This window comes from Hippocampus guttulatus, chromosome 15, assembly GCF_054856545.1.
Source record: "Hippocampus guttulatus isolate MCC_2025c chromosome 15, RoL_Hgut_1.0, whole genome shotgun sequence".
NCBI lineage: Eukaryota > Metazoa > Chordata > Actinopteri > Syngnathiformes > Syngnathidae > Hippocampus > Hippocampus guttulatus.
Window position 1 is genome coordinate 11,140,716 of NC_141275.1, and position 20,009 is coordinate 11,160,724.

Here is a 20,009-nt window from a genome sequence, read left to right on the forward strand (position 1 = left end):
TATCCATGGATGGGAACAATCAATTTGTTTTGTTGAATGTGTAGAATAGATTTTTGATTCATCAGTTGATTATGGTTAATCGTGTCTTGATGAAATCTTTTTGTAACATGTTTTGTCTGGTGCTGTCAATGAAAGGTCGGGCACAAACATTGTGTCTGCTATAAGGGGGAGGCAAGTTATAACCTGACACTGCAAAATACGCAACTGGTATTGAAACAGGACTTCAAAGGAGAAAAAAAATCGATTGACATTTTCCACATCGTTATTCAAGGAAATTTGATCAAATGCCCATCCTTCATAAAAGTTAGGAAACATCCTTCTTGTTGTTTTAAATACCTCTTCAAATAATTTAAATAGGAAAAGGAGGCCCAAAAAAAAATGCTGATGTGTTTTTACCAACTTTAGTTTACCACACATTATTTACATGCCTTGTGCCAAAAGAAAACGTCATAATTAGTTAAATGTGTGCAATGACCGATGAAAAAAAACAAACAAAAAAAACAATTGATCAAGTTGCTAATATACAAAAAGATTACAAGAGAGCTGGAATTCAAGGGCAATTTTCACAATCAAACACGTTTTAGCAGACACAGTACACAGCAGGGAGTTTAAAACCACTCAAAGAAAAATATTAAGATTTTTTTCCCCTTTGTTTTCACAATTTGGAAACAAAGATTTCCACTGTCGATCTGAATAAACGAAGCACGCTCAAGGCAAATGAGTTTGAAATGGAAGGCACCGACTCCACCTTGTGCTTTGTCCATCAATTTTGACAATTTAGGAACTAATGTATGTCCACCGAGTGAGCGTCATGTCAGTGACACACGGGTTGATTTTGTAGTGAAATGAGGATGTCTTTGCTAATTGCGAGACACGATGAAACAAACGGAGAGAGAAGTGAGTTGGATTTTCGGTGGAAAGCAACGCACTGCAATTTTGAGGTTTTTATTTGATTTTTTTCAGTGCGGGGGTTCCAAATGTGAATACTTCCCATTGACGCGAGTGTCACTGCACATCAAAGGTGGACCTCACCTCGGTGCTGTTAATGTAAAATACTCCATTTCGAACATCCTTGAACTTTTCGTACCTTTTTAAAGTTAAATTGCGTGATCCATAAAAACCAAAAAAACTCCACCTGCTCTTGTTTTAGTGCACATCAAAACAGAATTTACAGAAATAAAACGCATTGATCACAAAATCCCTGTACAGCATGGAACTAATGCACTCTTTTCAACCCATATTCTAATTTTATATTTCTCTGGATTTTTTTCCCCCTTCTCATTATGACATAAATGACTTTACTAACTTAAATACAATTTATACAGCTAGTCGACCCGAAGCCATCACGTGGAAAACAAAAGAGGCCGTCGAGTTTAGGAATATACACAAAAAGTAGATTGGTATAGCAGATTTAGAAAATGCTGTCCTAATCTTCTCAGTGGATGAAATGTCTCATCTAGCAAATTTTTGGTGTGTACTCTCAGCTCTAAAACAGTAGCACACAACAGCCCCACTCTACGAACTACACACGTATCTGAGCAACCTTTGCTACACGAGCACCGCACAAAGCCTTCTTTCTTATCTTACACGGCTCGACATTTTAATTACAAGTCTATTTAAAGAAGGAGGGATCTTCTAAGATATTGAGTGTGGTAGATATGTATAAGGCGCGAAACAGCACGGATCATCATTGAAAAAAATAAAAATAAAAATAAAATAATCATCAAAAGACAATGCTGTGAGCTAAGCAATGGGATGATGGTCCATCTGGGTGACCATCTACAAAAGCATTTACATTGCTACTGACTGATACATGAAGGCATTGACACGAGTTCAATGGCGTCTGTATTTTTAGGCACCGTGTTGATGTGAGCTGTGTGTGTGTGTGTGTGTGTGTGTGTGTATGTATGTGTGTGTGTGTATTGGGGGGGGGATGTGCGAGCAAAAACGAGTGGGAGTGCTCGTGGTGGTGTGTTCAGGTGTAAGAAGGGGGTGTAAGAAGCAGTCATGGTCGATATACAGATTTCCAGGGTTGAGGGCCAAAAACACGAGTGAACTTCAGCAGCGATGCCTGCACAAAATGGCCGCCGAACGATTGGGTTTAAAGATGAAGCCAAAAAGGTGGGCAAACACAGTGGGATCCTCTTTGTCTGTGCGCTGCCTCGATCGCCGGTTGGAGACGAAGGGGGTGGGTGGTTGGGGGGTGGGGGGGTGGAGAAGACACAAGAGGGACGGATGCCAAGGGGAGCGCCCTCTACAGTCTAGATGAAGTACTCCTTCTTTTCTTCGGCGTGCGCGTGGTTGCCCTCAGCGTTGATGATGGCCGTGTCGGCGTCGGGTGCGTCGTCCGCCCCTTTGGCCTCGTTTGTCAAATACGTTCCTGGGGGGAGGGAAGCAAACAAAACACTTTCAAAGTGAACAAACGCTCAACTGTCTCGTGTCGGATGTTTTTCAGCTCAGCGCTCCTCATATTATTAATTTTCAAATGTTGCAACGGAAGAAAGCTGGACGTTTTGGAAGTACAACCGATTTTGCTCATCTATTTACGCCAGCGATGTACAGTACAGTTACAGGCAGAACAATTCAAGGCTGCTCTAAGAGATGGAAGAATGTAGAATTTCTCTCAACGTCTGGCAACATCTAATGGGATGGGTCGAGGCCCGTGTGAGTTTTGAGAGATGCACGGCAGGGTCCACGGTGATTTTACCTTTATGCCTGGCCAGGTATCTTCCCAAAACAATGATTAAACACAATGTGACGAAGACCACCACAGCCACCACTCCCCCGATCAAAGCGTGGTCCGTGCCATGATGGTTCAGAGCGTTGGGATCTGAGGACAGACAGGAAGGACGCGACTGTCAGAAAAGAGAAAGAGCAAACACTGTGACAAAGAATGAAGTGATTTTCTTTCCAGGTTTCTTCAGGTGCTCGCTCCTTTCACAGAATCTCTCCGGGAAAAATAAACGACAGAGAGACAGAGACAGCGAGAGAGAGAGTTTCGGGCGGCAAAATGAAGGTGAAAAGACGACGACAGGGAGTCAGAAAAAAAAGTGTAGTTGAATAATTCAGGAACCACCCATGGAGTCACAAGAGTCCTCGAAATGCAAACCAGACTGGCAGTTGCAAAGGTACGCTAAATAAATCATCACACAGGCAGTCCAAAAAAATGACAAGGGTGATTGTAGAGGTGTGAAAAAGATTGAGGATTGACAAAAAGATCTTTATGAGGGAGCTGTGAAACCAACCAAAATTTATCACGCCTCAAACAAGTGGTCGACCAAAATGCGTGGATGTGTTTTAGAAGAACATGAGGGCGGAATCGAACACTGCACCTCTGCACTACGAGGTCAGTGCGCTATCTATTCGACCACCGGACCGATGCAGGAACCAGAAGAAAAATATATTTTTGCCTATTTATCGGAGGAGAAAAATTCAAAGGGTCAAAAAATGTTGTTTCTATGCTGGTCTGCCGATATATGGCTTTAAGTTGCTGAACACAAAAAAAAAAAAGGAGAACACCCAACAGTAAATATTGTATGTGAGGGTTCTGTATTTTTACCTGTATGGATAGCTATAGTGCCAACTGTTGCTTTTAGTATAAACATGCCCTCAGTGACAGTAAGAAATCATGACAATGTAGATTGACATTATTACCACACATGCCGATGGGCTGAAGAAATTATTTTTTTCCCCATGGTGAGGTGGTGGGGGGCCCAGTGTTTTCAAAAATATTCGTAGACAGTAAACATATATCAGTGCCGCTTTTCTTTTCTTGTCCTCTTCCCATGTGGCCCAATCGAACAGCTGGCCCGCATGTGCTCCATAAGCCGGCCATGGTGTGAATGACCAGGCCTTCACACTTCGCCGCCTCCCAGCAGACAAACAAACACCCGCAATGACACACACACACCGACACCCACACGCACACACACACATACGCACAGGCACTTAGCAGGGTTTCACTGTGCTCAAGTTCTGCATGGTCAGTGAAGCAAAAAGGAAGCAATGTTCCCCCCATGGCTGTCTCTGTACCTCATAGTGGCACGACAGTGAGGACTTTTTAAGCGCCCGGACACACGCAGACATGAGGATGTCACTGTGGCCTTGGAGTCAAGCCACCTGACGCATATAAAACATGGAGCTGCTGAATCACTGTGGAGAATATCGCACCTAAAAATACATGTATTGCCCGAATGCAATATTCCATATTTGATCCCGGGCATCAAAATTCCGCTTTGAGACCATTCCAGGGAGCTGCAAAATGTCACAATCATCAATATGCTTTTGTTGACCTGGGCTATATTATGTCACATAGAAATCAAAAGCAACAGGATTCTTGGTTTGACATTGAATTATTTTAAAGATTGTTTGGGAAATAGGAGCGAAGAGTATGTATGCAGGCATTTTTAGCCCCAAAAAACAACCATGATAGGCCGTTTTAGCAGAAAAAAACGACAATGTACAGTAAGGCGTTTTCAGCTGAAAATTTTAGCCCCAAAAAAAAGACCATGTACAGTAAGGCGTTTTTAGCCAGAAAAAAACGACCATGTATAGTAAGGCGTTTTCAGATGAAAATTTTAGCCCAAAAAACCACCATGTATAGTAAGGCATTTTTAGCCTAAGTTTTTAGCCCACAGAAACGACCATGTATAGTAAGGCGTTTTTTGTGTGAAAAAACGACTATGTATAGTCAGGCATTTTTAGCCGAAAAAAAACGACCATGGATAGTAAGGCGTTTTTAACGAAAAAAAAAAAAAAACGACCATGTATAGTAAGGCATTTTTAGCCGAAATTTTTAGCTGAAAAAAACGACCATGTATAGTAAGGCATTTTTTATGAATAAAACAACCATGTATACTAAGGAGTTTTTGGACGAAAAAAAACGACCATGTATAGTATGGCGTTTTTTGACGAAAAAAACGACCATGTATAGTAAGGCGTTTTTGGCCGAAATTTTTAGCCCAAAAAAACGACCATGTATAGTAAGGCGTTTTTAGCCGAAAAAAAACCGACCATGTATAGTAAGGCGTTTTTAGCCGAAAAAAATGACCATGTATAGTAAGCCGTTTTTGGCCGAAATTTTTAGCCCAAAAAAAACGACCATGAATAGTAAGGTGTTTTTAGCCGAAAAAAATGACCATGTATAGTAAGGCGTTTTTTAATGAAAAAAACGACCATGTATACTAAGGCGTTTTTTGACGAAAAAAAAACGACCATGTATAGTATGGCGTTTTTTGACGAAAAAAACGACCATGTATAGTAAGCCGTTTTTGGCCGAAAGTTTTAGCCCCAAAAACGACCATGTATAGTAAGGTGTTTTTAGCCGAAAAAAACGACCATGTATAGTAAGCCGTTTTTGGCCGAAATTTTTAGCCCAAAAAAACGACCATGTTTAATAAGGCGTTTTTAGCTGAAAATTTTAGCCAAAAAACCCCACCATGTATAGTAAGGCGTTTTTTGACGAAAAAAACCACCATGTATAGTAAGGCGTTTTTAGCCGAAAAAAACGACCATGTATATTAAGCCGTTTTTAAATGAAGAAAACGACCATGTATACGAAGGCGTTTTTTGACGAAAAAAACCGACCATGTATAGTAAGCCGTTTTTGGCCGAAATTTTTAGCCCCAAAAAATGACCATGTATAGTAAGGCGTTTTTAGCCGAAAAAAAAGACCATCTATATAAGCCGTTTTTGGCCGAAATTTTTAGCCCAAAAAAAACGACCATGTATAGTAAGCGGTTTTTTAAATGAAAAAAAACGACCATGTATACGAAGGCGTTTTTTGATGAAAAAAACCGACCATGTATAGTAAGGCGATTTTAGCGGAAAAAAACGACCATGTATAGTAAGCCGTTTTTTAAATGAAAAAAACGACCATGTATACGAAGGCGTTTTTTGATGAAAAAAACCGACCATGTATAGTAAGCCGTTTTTGGCCGAAATTTTTAGCCCAAAAAAACCACCATGTATAGTAAGGCGTTTTTAGACGAAAAAAACGACCATGAATAGTAAGGCGTTTTTAGCCGAAAAAAATGACCATGTATACTAAGGCGTTTTTTGACGAAAAAAACGACCATGTATAGTAAGGCGTTTTTTGATGAAAAAAACGACCATGTATAGTAAGGCGTTTTTTTGACGAAAAAAATGACCATGTTTAATAAGGCGATTTTAACTGAAAATTTTAGCCCAAAAAAACCCACCATGTATAGTAAGGCGTTTTTTGACGAAAAAAAACGACCATGTATAGTATGGCGTTTTTAGATGAAAAAAAAACGACCATGTATAGTAAGGCGTTTTTTGACGAAAAAAACGACCATGTTTAATAAGGCGTTTTTAACTCAAAATTTTAGCCCAAAAAAACCCACCATGTGTAGTAAGGCGTTTTTTGACCAAAAAAACGACCATGGATAGTAAGGCGTTTTTAACGAAAAAAAAAAAAGACCATGTATAGTAAGGCATTTTTAGCCGAAATTTTTAGCTGAAAAAAACGACCATGGCATTTTAGGGGAAAAAAAATGCCATGTATAGTAAGGCATTTTTTATGAAAAAAATAACCATGTATACTAAGGCGTTTTTGGACGAAAAAAAACGACCATGTATAGTATGCCGTTTTTTGACGAAAAAAAACAAAACGACCATGTATAGTAAGGAGTTTTTATCCGAAAAAAACGACCATGTATATAGTAAGGCGTTTTTGGCCGAAATTTTTAGCCCAAAAAACCCCACCATGTATAGTAAGGCGATTTTAGCGGAAAAAATCAACCATGTATAGTAAGGCGTTTTTTGACGAAAAAAAACGACCATGTATATATAGTAAGCCGTTTTTGGCCGAAATTTTTAGCCCAAAAAAAACGACCATGTATAGTAAGGCGTTTTTTGACGAAAAAAACGACCATGTATAGTAAGGCGTTTTTGTATGAAAAAAACGACCATGTATACGAAGGCGTTTTTAACTGAAAATTTTAGCCCAAAAAAACCCACTATGTATAGTAAGGCGTTTTTAGACAAAAAAAACAACCATGGTATAGTAAGGCATTTTTTTGATGAAAAAAACGACCATGTTTGTATGGCGTTTTTTGACAAAAACCCCCCCACCATGTATAGTAAAGCTTTTTTAGCAAAAATAAAATGACCATGTATAGTAAGGCGTTTTTAGCTGAAAAACAAAAAACGGCCATGTTTAGTAAGGCGTTTTTAGCCGAAAAAAATTGACCATATATAGTAAGGCGATATTAGCCGAAAAAAATGACCATGAATAGTAAGGCGTTTTCAGCCGAAATTTTTAGCCCAAAAACGACCATGTATAGTAAGGCATTTTTACCTGAAAAAAACGACCTCATACTGATATAGAACTTTTTGGGTTGTTACTTCGAAGCAGCGACTGTGTACTGTATATCAAGACCTTTTTGGGTGGTCACTTATGATTTCAGGAGAGCCGCGCCGCTGTAGTTGACTGGTAAGTTCTTTGGCTTACCAACACAGAGGTGCAAGGTTCAATCCCAGGTCTCTGCCATCATTTGTATGTCGAGCCTTTTTTGAGAGACCAGGTACAGTATGTATAGGCCTTTTTGGGTTGGTCCTTGGGTGTCTTGAAAGGCGCTTATAAATAAAATCTATTATTATTATATTACTTATGAGCTTGGGAAAGCACACCCACCGTGGTCCACTGGTTAGGGCGTCAGTATAACACTGAGAAGATGCCGGTTCGAATCCAGGTCTTTGCCATCATTTGCAGAGTTTGCACATCAAGCTTTTTTTTTGAACGACCAGGTATGTAAAGGCCTTTTTGGGTTGTACTTATGAGCTTGGGAAAGCACAGTCACCGTGGTCCACTGGTTAGGGCGTCAGTTTAACAGTGAGAAGATGCTGGTTCGAATCCAGGTCTCCGCCATCATTTGGAGAGTTTGCACATCAAGCTTTTTTTTTGAACGACCAGGTATGTAAAGGCCTTTTTGGGTTGTACTTATGAGCTTGGGAAAGCACAGTCACCGTGGTCCACTGGTTAGGGCGTCAGTTTAACAGTGAGAAGATGCCGGTTCGAATCCAAGTCGGGGCCTTCATCCACAGAGGTTGCACATATAGTAAGTCTTTCTCTCATGACAATGTTTGCGACCATGTATAGTAAGGCATTTTTGATGAAAAAAACGACATAGTACAGTAAGGCGTTTTTAGGCCGAAAAAAACAACATAGTATATAGTAAGGCGTTTTTAGCTAAAAAAAAAACGACATAGTATAGTAAGGCTTTTTTAGCCCGAAAAAAAAAAACGATAGTAAGGCGTTTTTAGGCAAAAAAACCCCCGACATAGTATAGTAAGGCGTTTTTAGCCCGAAAAAAACGACATAGTATATAGTAAGGCGTTTTTAGCTAAAAAAAAACGACATAGTATAGTAAGGCGTTTTTAGCTAAGAAAAACGACATAGTATAGTAAGGCGTGTTTAGGCCGAAAAAAACGACTTAGTATAGTAAGGCGTGTTTAGGCCGAAAAAAACGACATAGTATAGTAAGGCGTTTTTAGCCCGAAAAAAACGACATAGTATAGTAAGGCGTTTTTAGCTAAAAAAAAACGACATAGTATAGTAAGGCGTTTTTAGCTAAGAAAAACGACATAATATAGTAAGGCGTTTTTATCCCGAAAAAAACGACATAGTATAGTAATGTGTTTTTAGGCCGAAAAAAACGACATAGTATAGTAAGGCGTTTTTAGCCCGATAAAAACGACATAGTATCGTAAGGCGTTTTTAGCTAAAAAAAACTACATAGTATAGTAAGGCCTTTTTAGCCCGAAAAAAAACGACATAGTATAGTAAGGCGTTTTTAGCCCGAAAAAAAACGACATAGTATAGTAAGGCGTTTTTAACAAAAAGAAACGACATAGTATAGTAAGGCGTTTTTAGGCTGAAAAAAACGACATAGTATAGTAAGGCGTTTTTAGGCTGAAAAAAACGACATAGTATATATAGTAAGGCGTTTTTAGGCTAAAAAAAACGACATAGTATAGTAAGGCGTTTTTAGCCCGAAAAAAACGACATAGTATATATAGTAAGGCGTTTTTAGCTAAGAAAAACGACATAGTACAGTAAGGCGTTTTTATCCCGAAAAAAACGACATAGTATAGTAAGGCGTTTTTAGCTAAGTAAAACGACATAGTATAGTAAGGCGTTTTTATCCCGAAAAAAACGACATAGTATAGTAATGCGTTTTTAGGCCGAAAAAAACGACATAGTATAGTAAGGCGTTTTTATCCCGAAAAAAACGACATAGTATAGTAAGGCGTTTTTAGGCCGAAAAAAACGACATAGTATAGTAAGGCGTTTTTAGTCCGAAAATAACGACATAGTATAGTAAGGCGTTTTTAGCCCAAAAAAAACGCCATACTATATACATGGTCATTTTTTTCATCAGAAAACGCCTTACTATATACATGGTGGTTTTTTTCGGCTAAAAATTTCATCCAAAAACGCCTTACTATACATGGTCGTTTTTTTTCATCAAAAAACGCCTTACTTTACATGGTCATTTTTCTCGTCCAAAAACGGCTTACTATAGATGGTCGTTTTTTTCTGCTAAAAACGCCTTACTATATATGGTGTTTTTTTTCGGCCAAAAACGCCTTACTATACATGGTCGTTTTTTTGGGCTAAAAATGTCACCCAAAAACGCCTTACTATACATGGTCGTTTTTTTCGACTAAAAACGCCTTACTATACATGGTCTTTTTTTTCGTCAAAAAACGTCATACTATACTTGGTAGTTTTTTTCGTCCAAAAACGCCTTACTATACATGGTCGTTTTTTTCGTCAAAAAACGCCTTACTATACAGTAAATGGTCGTTTTTTTGGGCTAAAAACGGCTTACTATACATGGTCTTTTTCTTCGGCTAAAAACGCCTTACTATACATGTTTTTTTTTCGGCTAAAAACGCCTTACTATACATGGTCGTTTTTTTCGTCAAAAAATGCCTTACTTTACATGGTCATTTTTTTCGGCTAAAAACGCCTTACTATACAGTAAATGGTAGTTTTTTTTCCGCCAAAAATCGCCTTACTATACATGGTCGTTTTTTTTCGGCTAAAAATGCCTTACTATACATGGTCGTTTTTTTCGCCCAAAAACGCCTTACTATACATGGTCTTTTTATTTGGGCTAAAAACGCCTTAGTATACATGGTCGTTTTTTTTTCGGCCAAAAACGCCTTACTATACATGGTCGTTTTTTTTCGGGTCAAAAACGCCTTACTATACATGGTCGTTTTTTTCGGCTAAAAATGCCTTACTATACATGGTCGTTTTTTTCGGCTAAAAACGCCTTACTATATATACATGGTCGTTTTTTTCGGATAAAAACGCCTTACTATCCATCGTCGTTTTTTTCGGCTAAAAACGCCTTACTATACATGGTCGTTTTTTTCGGCTAAAAACGCCTTACTATACATGGTCGTTTTTTTCGGCTAAAAACGCCTTACGATACATGGTCGTTTTTTTCGGCTAAAACGCCTTACTATACATGGTGTTTTTTTTCGGCTAAAAAATTCGGCCACAAACGCCTTACTATACATGGTCGTTTTTTTGACTAAAAACGCCTTACTATACATGGTCTTTTTTTTTCGTCAAAAAACGCCATACTATATATGGTCATTTTTTTCATCAGAAAACGCCTTACTATACATGGTCGTTTTTTTCGGCTAAAACGCCTTACTATACCTGGTCGTTTTTTTTGTCAAAAAACGCCTTACTATACATGGTCGTTTTTTTTGTCAAAAAACGCCTTACTATACATGGTGTTTTTTTTCGTCAAAAAACGCCTTACTATACATGGTCGTTTTTTTTCCGTCTAAAAACGCCATACTATACATGGTCGTGTTTTTGGGCTAAAAACGGCTTACTATACATGGTCTTTTTTTTCCGGCTAAAAACGCCTTACTATACATGGTCGTTTTATTGGGCTAAAAATTTCAGCCAAAAACGCCTTACTATACATGGGCGTTTTTTTTCCGTCAAAAAACGCCTTACTATATACATGGTCGCTTTTTGGGGCTAAAAATTTCGGCCCAAAACGCCTTACTATACATGGTCGTATTTTTGGGCTAAAAACGCCTTACTATACATGGTCATTTTTTTCGTCAATGGTCGTGCAAGATGGAAAACGGAAGAAAGACAAAATGGAAGCTTCTGGATCTCCATGGCTCCACATCACATGAAGGGCACATACGTTCTCTTTGCGATTTCATATGAGAGTGCAGCAGAGGAAACTTCTCCTTCAATATTTATGGCGCTCTCCTTGTCGACCGGCCATGTTGAATAAATCAAAGACCCTCACAGCTTGTGTGACTCACTGACTCCACCAAAAAAGTGTTCCTCCCCAAGCCGCCAGCTCGGTCCTCATCTGACGGCTTTTCCTTGCTGCTGTGACTCAGTTCGCAGCCAGTTCGCTGGGATAACTGCAGAAGAAACCCTGTTGGTGCTGCTGTAGCACCTATTTGTTCTTGCTGACCTTTAAACTTACGAAGGAATCAATCGCTCCGCCGTGCCTCGGTTCTTGCTGGGTGCATGGTCCATTTGATTTAAATAAATAAATAAATAAAACGCACGGGTATCTACAAAGTGCCTTTGGTGTTCTCATCACTAAGTCATCGAGAAACCCCTAAGTCTTATTCACAAACAATACAGTCCAATGCGATGTTTCTTTCAATGCATTCCCTTCAATTTATGTCCTACACACTGCTCTGCTAACTACAATTGAGATTAATTAGCATTTTAATTATGCTAATATCAATTATATCGATTGCTACAAACCGCTTTCGGATATTCCGACGACTTGTGCTCAACAGTACCGTCTGCTTGCTCAGAGAAAATTCCACCATGTGCTCACAAAATGCTAACAATCGCCAAAATGTCCACCCTGTCAGCAAAGCTCACCAATTGTGCTTGCATGTACGTATTCTGCTTGTGGTTAATCAATTAAAAAAACTGATCGCTTGACCAATCTGCATTCTTAAACTGATTGTGATATTGACTCAGGCGCCAGCAACTACGGCATCCGAGAACACCATTTGAAGACCCAACATTATGTACACCCGCCCAATCTAATGAGCCGTGTCGAAAATCCCGCCTTGACAGAGATAAGGCTCGTCGAATTCATCGCTGACAGAGTCAAATAATGAAAGCAAAACGGCACATTTTTCACTTGACCATGAAGCGACAAGATAAAACACACTTTTACAAGATTTCCAATGCTTTTATCTACACAAGGTGCTTCGCTGCACATCTGATGTTGGGTTTAAAAGTCACCTCGCAGGATTGCGCTCAAAACGGGAGTCGCTACTAATGTCTGATTTCATTTGGAAGTTGCGTATTACAGCAGTTAATAATCAGAGAGAAAGTATTCCAAAGTGCCCGCAGACCCCACTAGTTCAGTAAGTCAATGAAGCCCAACTTTTTGGGCTTAGACTGGTTGAGCTTCACCTCATCAATGTCGACTTCTGCAGCCAAGATGGAGAAGTCCCTTTGGGCTGTGGCAGAAGGACAAAAAAAAAAAAAAAGACAAGCGTCTAACATTTGGAGAAAGGCAACACATGCAACGCTAAGAATCGTCGAAATGTCGTTACTGAGACGTGTGTGCATTTTTACTTTATTTGTGTGTGTGTGTGTGTGTGTGTGTGTGTGTGTGTGCGTGTGTGTCCTTGCGGATTATTGCTTGGTGTCTCTGAGAGGATTAATTAGATTCTGAAAACAAATTACTCCTTCTAATCATTCAATAAAACCCCTCACATGGTCGTGGACACGCTCTTGAATATTCAAGCAGCAAGACTCCCTCCCGTCCTGCTCTCGCAATGAAAATGAAGTTATAATCAGAGTGAGATAATTAATCATATGAATTCATTAAGCCGAATGCGAGAATCAATCGATCATAGCGTCTGAGGTATTCGGCCGAGTCGATAACCTCTGCCAAACAGCCAGAAGAAGCGACCAGAAGTTGAGCGCGGCACCTGCGCTAACTCAATGACAACTTTAGCCCTTTTTTTGTTTCTCTAACAATTTCTGTCTCACTGTGTGAGTGGGATGGTTCGCAACTAACTGAGTTAAATGACAAACCCACAGAGGGACACGTCAAAAACCACTTCTGAGAGAGAGTTAAAAGTTAAATGAACATAATTTTTATTCTTTACTCCATTCTTTATTTTTTACGTAATGCACAACCCTAATTTATTATGCAATAATTTAATTGTACCATGTATTTGTTACATATTTTGATGCATTTTTATGCTTAAGAAAACATTTATGTCTGAATTTTAGAGGGGCTTGGAACGGATTAGGGCATTTACATGGAAAACACGTCTCTACTTACAAAATTTTCTAGTTAAGACATTTCTTCCAAAACCAATAAATTTCCTAAGTAGAGGTACCACTGTATCCTTTGGAGGGATGAGTGAGGAAATAAAGCTTCATTGACAAATAAAACGCAGTCCGTCAAGTGTTTGAATAAGTAGAGAAGGGCTTTATTATATGTAATTCCGCGCACGAGCCTCGAGATCTAATGATTTCTCTCCCCCGTGTTCTACGCTTACTTGCAAATTGTTGCTATATTTCTTCCCCCGAAGCCAGTTAATGTGACAGCTCATCAATAAGGTGGCTCAGCAATAAGCGCAAAGACCTTTGCATTATGTTTTAATTCGCCCTGCGCCGCTCGCCGTTTTGTGGGGCAGCGAACGGACAGAAGACTGTCGCGGCTGTTCAATATTTAACCTCTTTTGGAGCCTTTGAGGGCGCCGCGACTGGAACATAATCCTTTTGGTTTCAACACATCACCCACCATAGCAGCGGCCGCAAAGAGAAAATGTTATTTCTGCTCATCGCGCGTCCTAACCCTGCGCTAACGTTAGATCGATAGCAATGGAATAAAGCGGTTCGAAATCCCCCCGAGGAATGAAAATTGTCCTTTCACTTATTGAGTTTTCGCAACAGGTTTCTCCCTCGTCTGAAGCAGATTGAACAGGAGCGCCTGCAGAGCGCACTGGGCACTTTTTTTTTCTGTGTCCTTCATGCTCAAAGTTGGGAAACAAAAACAAAACTGTGTGCTCTGCTTTTTCTTTGAAAGGTTAGCAATGGTGGCTAAGGGAAAAATGTGAAGAATACACTGCCCTTGCTTGAAGGTGCGACGGGAGCGCGGGTCAAGAGTATGTCCTTATGCGGTACAGGAAAGCACGTTCTGTTAACGCTGCTCTTAGTTTTTTTATCGGATTGCTGTATATTTTTGTCAATAAAGGGGATTCCACTCATATATTGACTGTACTCATGACGTTGCTGCTACGTTAGCGTAGATAAGTGATTAGATACAGCTTACATACAAATGTTTTTTCTTTCTCTCCGCAGTAGGAATGGAAATTCCACTGAGGTACTGAACTTATTTTCTTCCACTTTCACTTCTATTCAATTCAGTCTCTTCTTCTTTGGGTTTCATTATTTCCAAAACTTTTGTAACCTTTATTTAAGTCAGCCTATTTTGCAAGGTAGATTTCACAATCAAGTGCGAGATTCATGAATATTTCATTGTCGGGAAAAGACCCCCCTTCCATCTTTAAATGCAGACAGTGCAAACCCTCAAGGAACAGACCCCAGAGGAAAGTTGGTAATTAAACCGCCGCTCGTTCCAAGTCTTCAGACAATCCACATTGCATCCTGAACACACGCGGGCTTGAGATAAAGATCGCCTCGCCACACCGCAGCAACCCATTATCGATCCACCACCTTTGACCCTTCTAGTGGACAACACGAAGCAACCAATTCACAGCCCCAAGAGAAAAAAAAAAGAGGACAAACTTTGCCAATTTGCTGCTGTAATTCACCTCTGACTGTCTGTATGTAAGGGGATGCACATGCGACATCTTGGAAAGAGCTAACTTCAAAGCCTCTTCAAGCTTTATTTCCAAAACTTTGCTTTTTAAAGCAGCGTATTAATTTTTTTCGGGGGGGGGGGGGGGCTGCAACCCCAACAGGAAAAAGTGGCATAGAAAATGCATGAATGGATGTGAGCGTGTCTTTGCTTACCAAGTTGGTCCTTATTGAGCGCAAAAGCCGCGGTTATAGACTCTGACGTAACATAATCAGGTGTCCACCCGCTTCCTCGTATCACTTGGGACAATTTCAGTACATATCTCCAGTTATAGTACAACCATTGTTTGTGTCGAGGCCGCCGATGCAGTCCCCCCCCCCCCCCCTTCTTTTATTCTTCATTCTTCTGAGGTATAAAGTCAGAGAAGATAACTTTAAGTGTGGACGTGCCTTCTTTCATTATTTCTGCTCCTCCACAGGCAGAGACACGGGCCATGAATAATTGCTGTCCTCTCCGAGGCAGCCCCCCTCGCCCCCGTTCTTAGCACCGGTATCAGGCAACAGCGGTTGGCCAAAGGAATACCGAGCATGAGGAGTGAACAGTAAATATTTCAAAGAAAGCCGTGTTGCGCGTGATTACTAATTTAATCTTGGCAAGGTCACAGCTAATTTGCAAAGCCACGGAGAAGAACACGGCAGAGAGGTAAAGCGGCCACGCGCAGCGGAGGATGTGTTTATGTACACACTCGGATGACATTGCACAGACCTTTGGTGCTTAGCGAAAGACGTATTATTGCCATTAAGGCTGACCGGGGCGCACCCTCCAGCGCTTAATCAATACAGTGAATCACAGGCTACACTTCAGGCATCAGTCTGAAGTCATACACCACAGATTAGGAATCTTTATCTTTGCTGTGAAGCTACACCCCAGAGGTCAACAACCGTCACGAGGCGTGGGGGAGCTAATTAGACTATTTATTCGAACCATCAAGTCAGCTACATCAAATATTTATTGGCTAATATTCCGGCAAGACTGAATAAATGCTACCATTCGAGATGTGACTCCACTGATCCAACTCATAGTTGGATTTAAGCCATATTAGCTGTATTAGGACTAAGCATGTACATATTTTCAAGCGGACCATTTTTAAAGTCATTCTCATTATAGTGGGAGACTGAGTGTGTGGATTTGTTGCATGGGTATTATTTCCCTCTTGCACGACATTCTTTTGGTAGTTTCAGTAAGCTTTTTATTTCCTCACTTTGTTTTTAAACGCATTTAGCTCTTTTGTTTGTAAATGTGCTTTTAATGAATGTGAAGCACATTGAGTTAGCTTGTGTTTGAAATGCGCTAAATAGATGACGCTGCCTTGCGTTGCCTCGCAGTGGAGAGGTTCAGCTCTGGTTTTATTTCTCTCACGCTGCAAAAACATGCGTGTCGGGTAATTGAGGAATCTCAAATGTTGAGTGTGAATGGTTATTTCTCTTCGTGTGCTCTCGGAAGGACTGGTGACCAATCTAAAAGCGTACACCGCCAGTTGCACAAAGTCATCTGACTGATTCTTAGTTTGGCCCCGAGATAGCAATTTAATCGCAACAAAAATCGTGATCACAGTATTGTACATTCCGCAGGAATTGTGGGTCCATATTCTATTGTTAGGCTGAGGAGAAAGAAATAAAAGCCACACATCACCACAGTTTCTTTCTCAAAGTGATAAATATGATAAAGGAGAACAAAAGTGTTTGATAATCCGCACAGTTCCAATGAGTAAATCAAGAAAATTCTGCAAAAAATGACTGCCAGTTCTTGTGTTAAATATTACAGAAGCGGACACATTTTGTTTCTCCCTTCATCACTGGCGTTGTTGTCAAGGCGTTCCTTGTTTTAGGCCTGGAACTTGAGTTGTTTGGCACTTTCCAAGCAAAAGCGAGACTTTTCATGTGGCGTCTGTTCACTTTTTACCGACGTCTTGCTGTGAGACTGGATGACTTGTGTTGGCAGCAAATGCCAAAAATTATTTCTAAGATGTGATTCCAAACCAGGGATATTCATCTCCGAATCTTCATAAATTAAACACTACCAAGTCCATTAGGCGTATATTTATAACAACATACACCCACCTCGAATAGAAATGTGATTTAGCAAATGCTAGCTTGGTACGCACTAACTAGCATTTTTTTTCCCCCACCTCGGGTTGATAAAGAGTAGCAAGGTGTCAAAAAGTAAAGAGTGGAATGGATGAAACAGATCGTCGGGTGTATTATATGCTAATATCTCGCCTTACGAGCTACGACGTTGAACCGACCACACGCCTTCAGCTCAGGCGGACAACTTTATTAAAAAGACAAAACGTCACGGGGCGGGAAGCGGCTCCGTCCGTGTTTGCTTTCATCTAGAGCCCGTGGAAAGAGCTGGTAATAAATCAAGAAGACACATGAAACCAGATAGCGGAGCATCCCGCGACTGGGGACGCATTGAAGGAGTCTGATATTCAGATTCCCTCGCGATACGCGGAGAAGCTGCACCCCTCTTGTATGTCAGCAGAACACAAATAGACATCAGAAGCTGATGGGGAATATGGAACGTCGAGCGGAAGCCTAGAGAGATGTCGCGTGCGGTGGAGAGTAAAGCCGATGACACTGAAAGAAGAGGTTCAAAAGGGAAAAAGAGCCGCCGCAGAAAGCAAGGCACTGGGGAGGATCGCCCGCAAATGCTGGATTCAACTTTGAGACTTTCAGGGTCAGCTAACTCATCTGCATATCGCTTAACGCAGCACCTCAGTTTTAAATTGACATGTCAATCCAACGCGACGTCTCGTGTGGCCGTATCGTAGCGTGGGTGGAGGAACAGAATCACCAGCGGAACCGTTCCGTTCAGAGCCTTCTTCTGGTTTGTCTATATTATCGGTTTGCATATTCATCAAGCGTCCAGACGACTGCGCACCCATCGTTCTGTCCGTTGCTCCATAGGAACCATTAGCTAGACTTCAACGAACCCTGGCATATTCCAGCAAGTTTTATCACATTTGTTGTGCTTTGATGAAGAAAGTTGTCATAAGCCCACGGTTGCCGTCGGTGTATTATTGGACATACTCTGGCGATGAAGCTTCACTTTGTGTCACACTGCCCTTGTTCTTCGCCGCCAATATGAAGACGGTCTCAAGATGTTAGCTTCTGGCTAAAGTTGCACAAGTTAGCTAGCTTTCACTGCCCGTGAGTGATCTGCGGCGTCTTGTTTAGCATGCATCGTAACTATCCGTCCATCCGTTTTCTGATCCGTTTGTCCTCATAAGTGTCGTGGGCAACTGCACCACAATTTAGGGACAATTTAGAGAGTTCCATTAGCCTGCCATGCATGTTTTTGGAATGCGGGAGCAAAGTGGAGTACCCGGAGAAAACCCACACAGGAGAACATGCAAACTCCACTCAGGAATGCCGGAGCTGGGATCCAACCCTGCACCTCTTCACTGTGAGGCCGACGTGCTAACCAGTCAAACACCGCGCCGCCCTACATCGCAACTATCTAGCAGGTATTTTTGGTCATTTTTAAAACTGTTTGAGCAATGTGACCCATGATTTATTCAATTTTTTTTCAATATTACAGACGTAACGCGGGAGCACTACGTCTGTGACAGTTAGCTTTCTCTGTGGTAAAACTTCATTTAAAAATTCAGACTACGCATTTTTCATAATGGATTTGCTCTTCACTTTCCATTTGGAACACGGCCCGAGAAGCCTGTGAAAAATGGGACAAGGAACTTTTGTCTATTAGTTCCTCTAAGTGCTTTGTTCAACATCAGACTGGCACTTAAGTGGTCTGCCAACCACGACGGCCAAACAATAATCCCCAAATTCCCCCTATCTGGAAACATCTTGTCCAGCTAGCGTCTTATTACTCCCAACAACCTCGTTGAGCCGCATCATGCCAACTCCTCCTCCATAACGTTGAAGGGTTCAACAAAAGTCCTTCATTTCTTCCTTGTATCACTTGACAATATCCCCACCGCAGTGTGTGAAAGTAGTTCTCATCCGGCGATAACATCTTTCTGGCGTCTGCGGGCTCGTTGGTTGTCACCGTGATAGACGCGAGAAACTTTTTCTGACTCCAATCTTGGAAGGGCTCTTCACACTACGGAGGGCTGAAACATGGTTAACTCAAATATGATGCTGTCGGCCTTGCGGAGGATTAAAGCAACGCATGGAGACACGACCGTGACCTCTTCACACTGGATTCTATGGTACCGGCTGAGAATATTTAATTACTAGTCCAACATTTATGGCTTGAGCCTTATTTTCGTACAAATTTAAGAGGATTGCATACCATTATTTTTTTCTTTTGAATTCCGACCACATGTCACGAACATGTGCACCACCGCGGTGCTTTCATAGTCCACACTCCAGTGGACACCCGAACGGTTCAATCTATAATGATTATCCTACACGTCATCAACCTTTGTGGCAATGGTAGACACTTAAAAAAAGGTGACATCAGCATTTTGCGTTCCCTCTCATAATCCTCAAATCCCCTTTAAAGATGACAGCCCATTCCTCATAACACAAATCATTCAACTTTAATATGAGAGGACTGTAGATCAACGGCACTCCGTAAAAGTTTGAGTTACTACTTAAGAAAGAAAAAAAAAGGGTTCTTTTCAAGTGTGAAAGGTTTCCCTGGATTGAGCACAGCATTAGGAGTCACGATGAGTCATCTCTGGGGGGCAGACATTTGCGGTTGGACATGACATTTACTTCTTTGAGCTTTCATGACACGGGACTACTGAAGTCTTCGGGAATGTCAAGGGGGACATTGGATTTTAAACAGCTGTACTCAGACTGAATACAATAAGTGAGAGGAAGCATCTTAAAGGGGGGGGGGCAAAAAACCCAGTAAGTTTCTTCAATTATTAATTTTTGAACATGGACAGTGAGGTGTGAGATGGCAAAGAAATAAGCACACACAACAGTTAAGGTAAGACAAGCGTGAGATGCCCAAATATGGCGAGGAGGTTGGAAGGAAGCGGGTTGGTGGTACTGTACCTCGGTTTCCAGTGACTGCGGGGTCTGAAGCGAGGGTGCCTATTAGAGCGGTGGAGTCTGGGGGGATGGGATGGAAGGGGGGTGTGGTGGATGGAGGCAGGGTGGTGGGTTCTTCTGGAGGGGGGTGGATAGACATACAAAC

General features: G+C 41.0%; 1 protein-coding gene across 3 annotated transcripts in view; it reads right to left on the reverse strand.

Annotated features, from left to right (window-relative positions):
- Nucleotides 1-385: 385 nt before the first annotated feature.
- The window catches only part of cadm2a (cell adhesion molecule 2a), a 154,098-nt gene continuing 134,474 nt past the window's right edge, over nt 386-20,009 (reverse strand). For 2 of the 3 annotated variants that reach the window (XM_086131074.1, XM_086131073.1), the window contains 3 exons: nt 19,868-19,981; nt 2,708-2,830; nt 386-2,380 (listed from right to left, as the gene is read on the reverse strand). In XM_086131074.1, coding sequence (XP_085987200.1) covers nt 2,262-2,380; nt 2,708-2,830; nt 19,868-19,981 — 356 coding nt within the window. In that variant the 3' untranslated portion in view covers nt 386-2,261. The remainder of the gene's footprint in view (nt 2,381-2,707; nt 2,831-19,867; nt 19,982-20,009) is intronic. The other variant, XM_086131075.1, reaches the window with a different exon arrangement.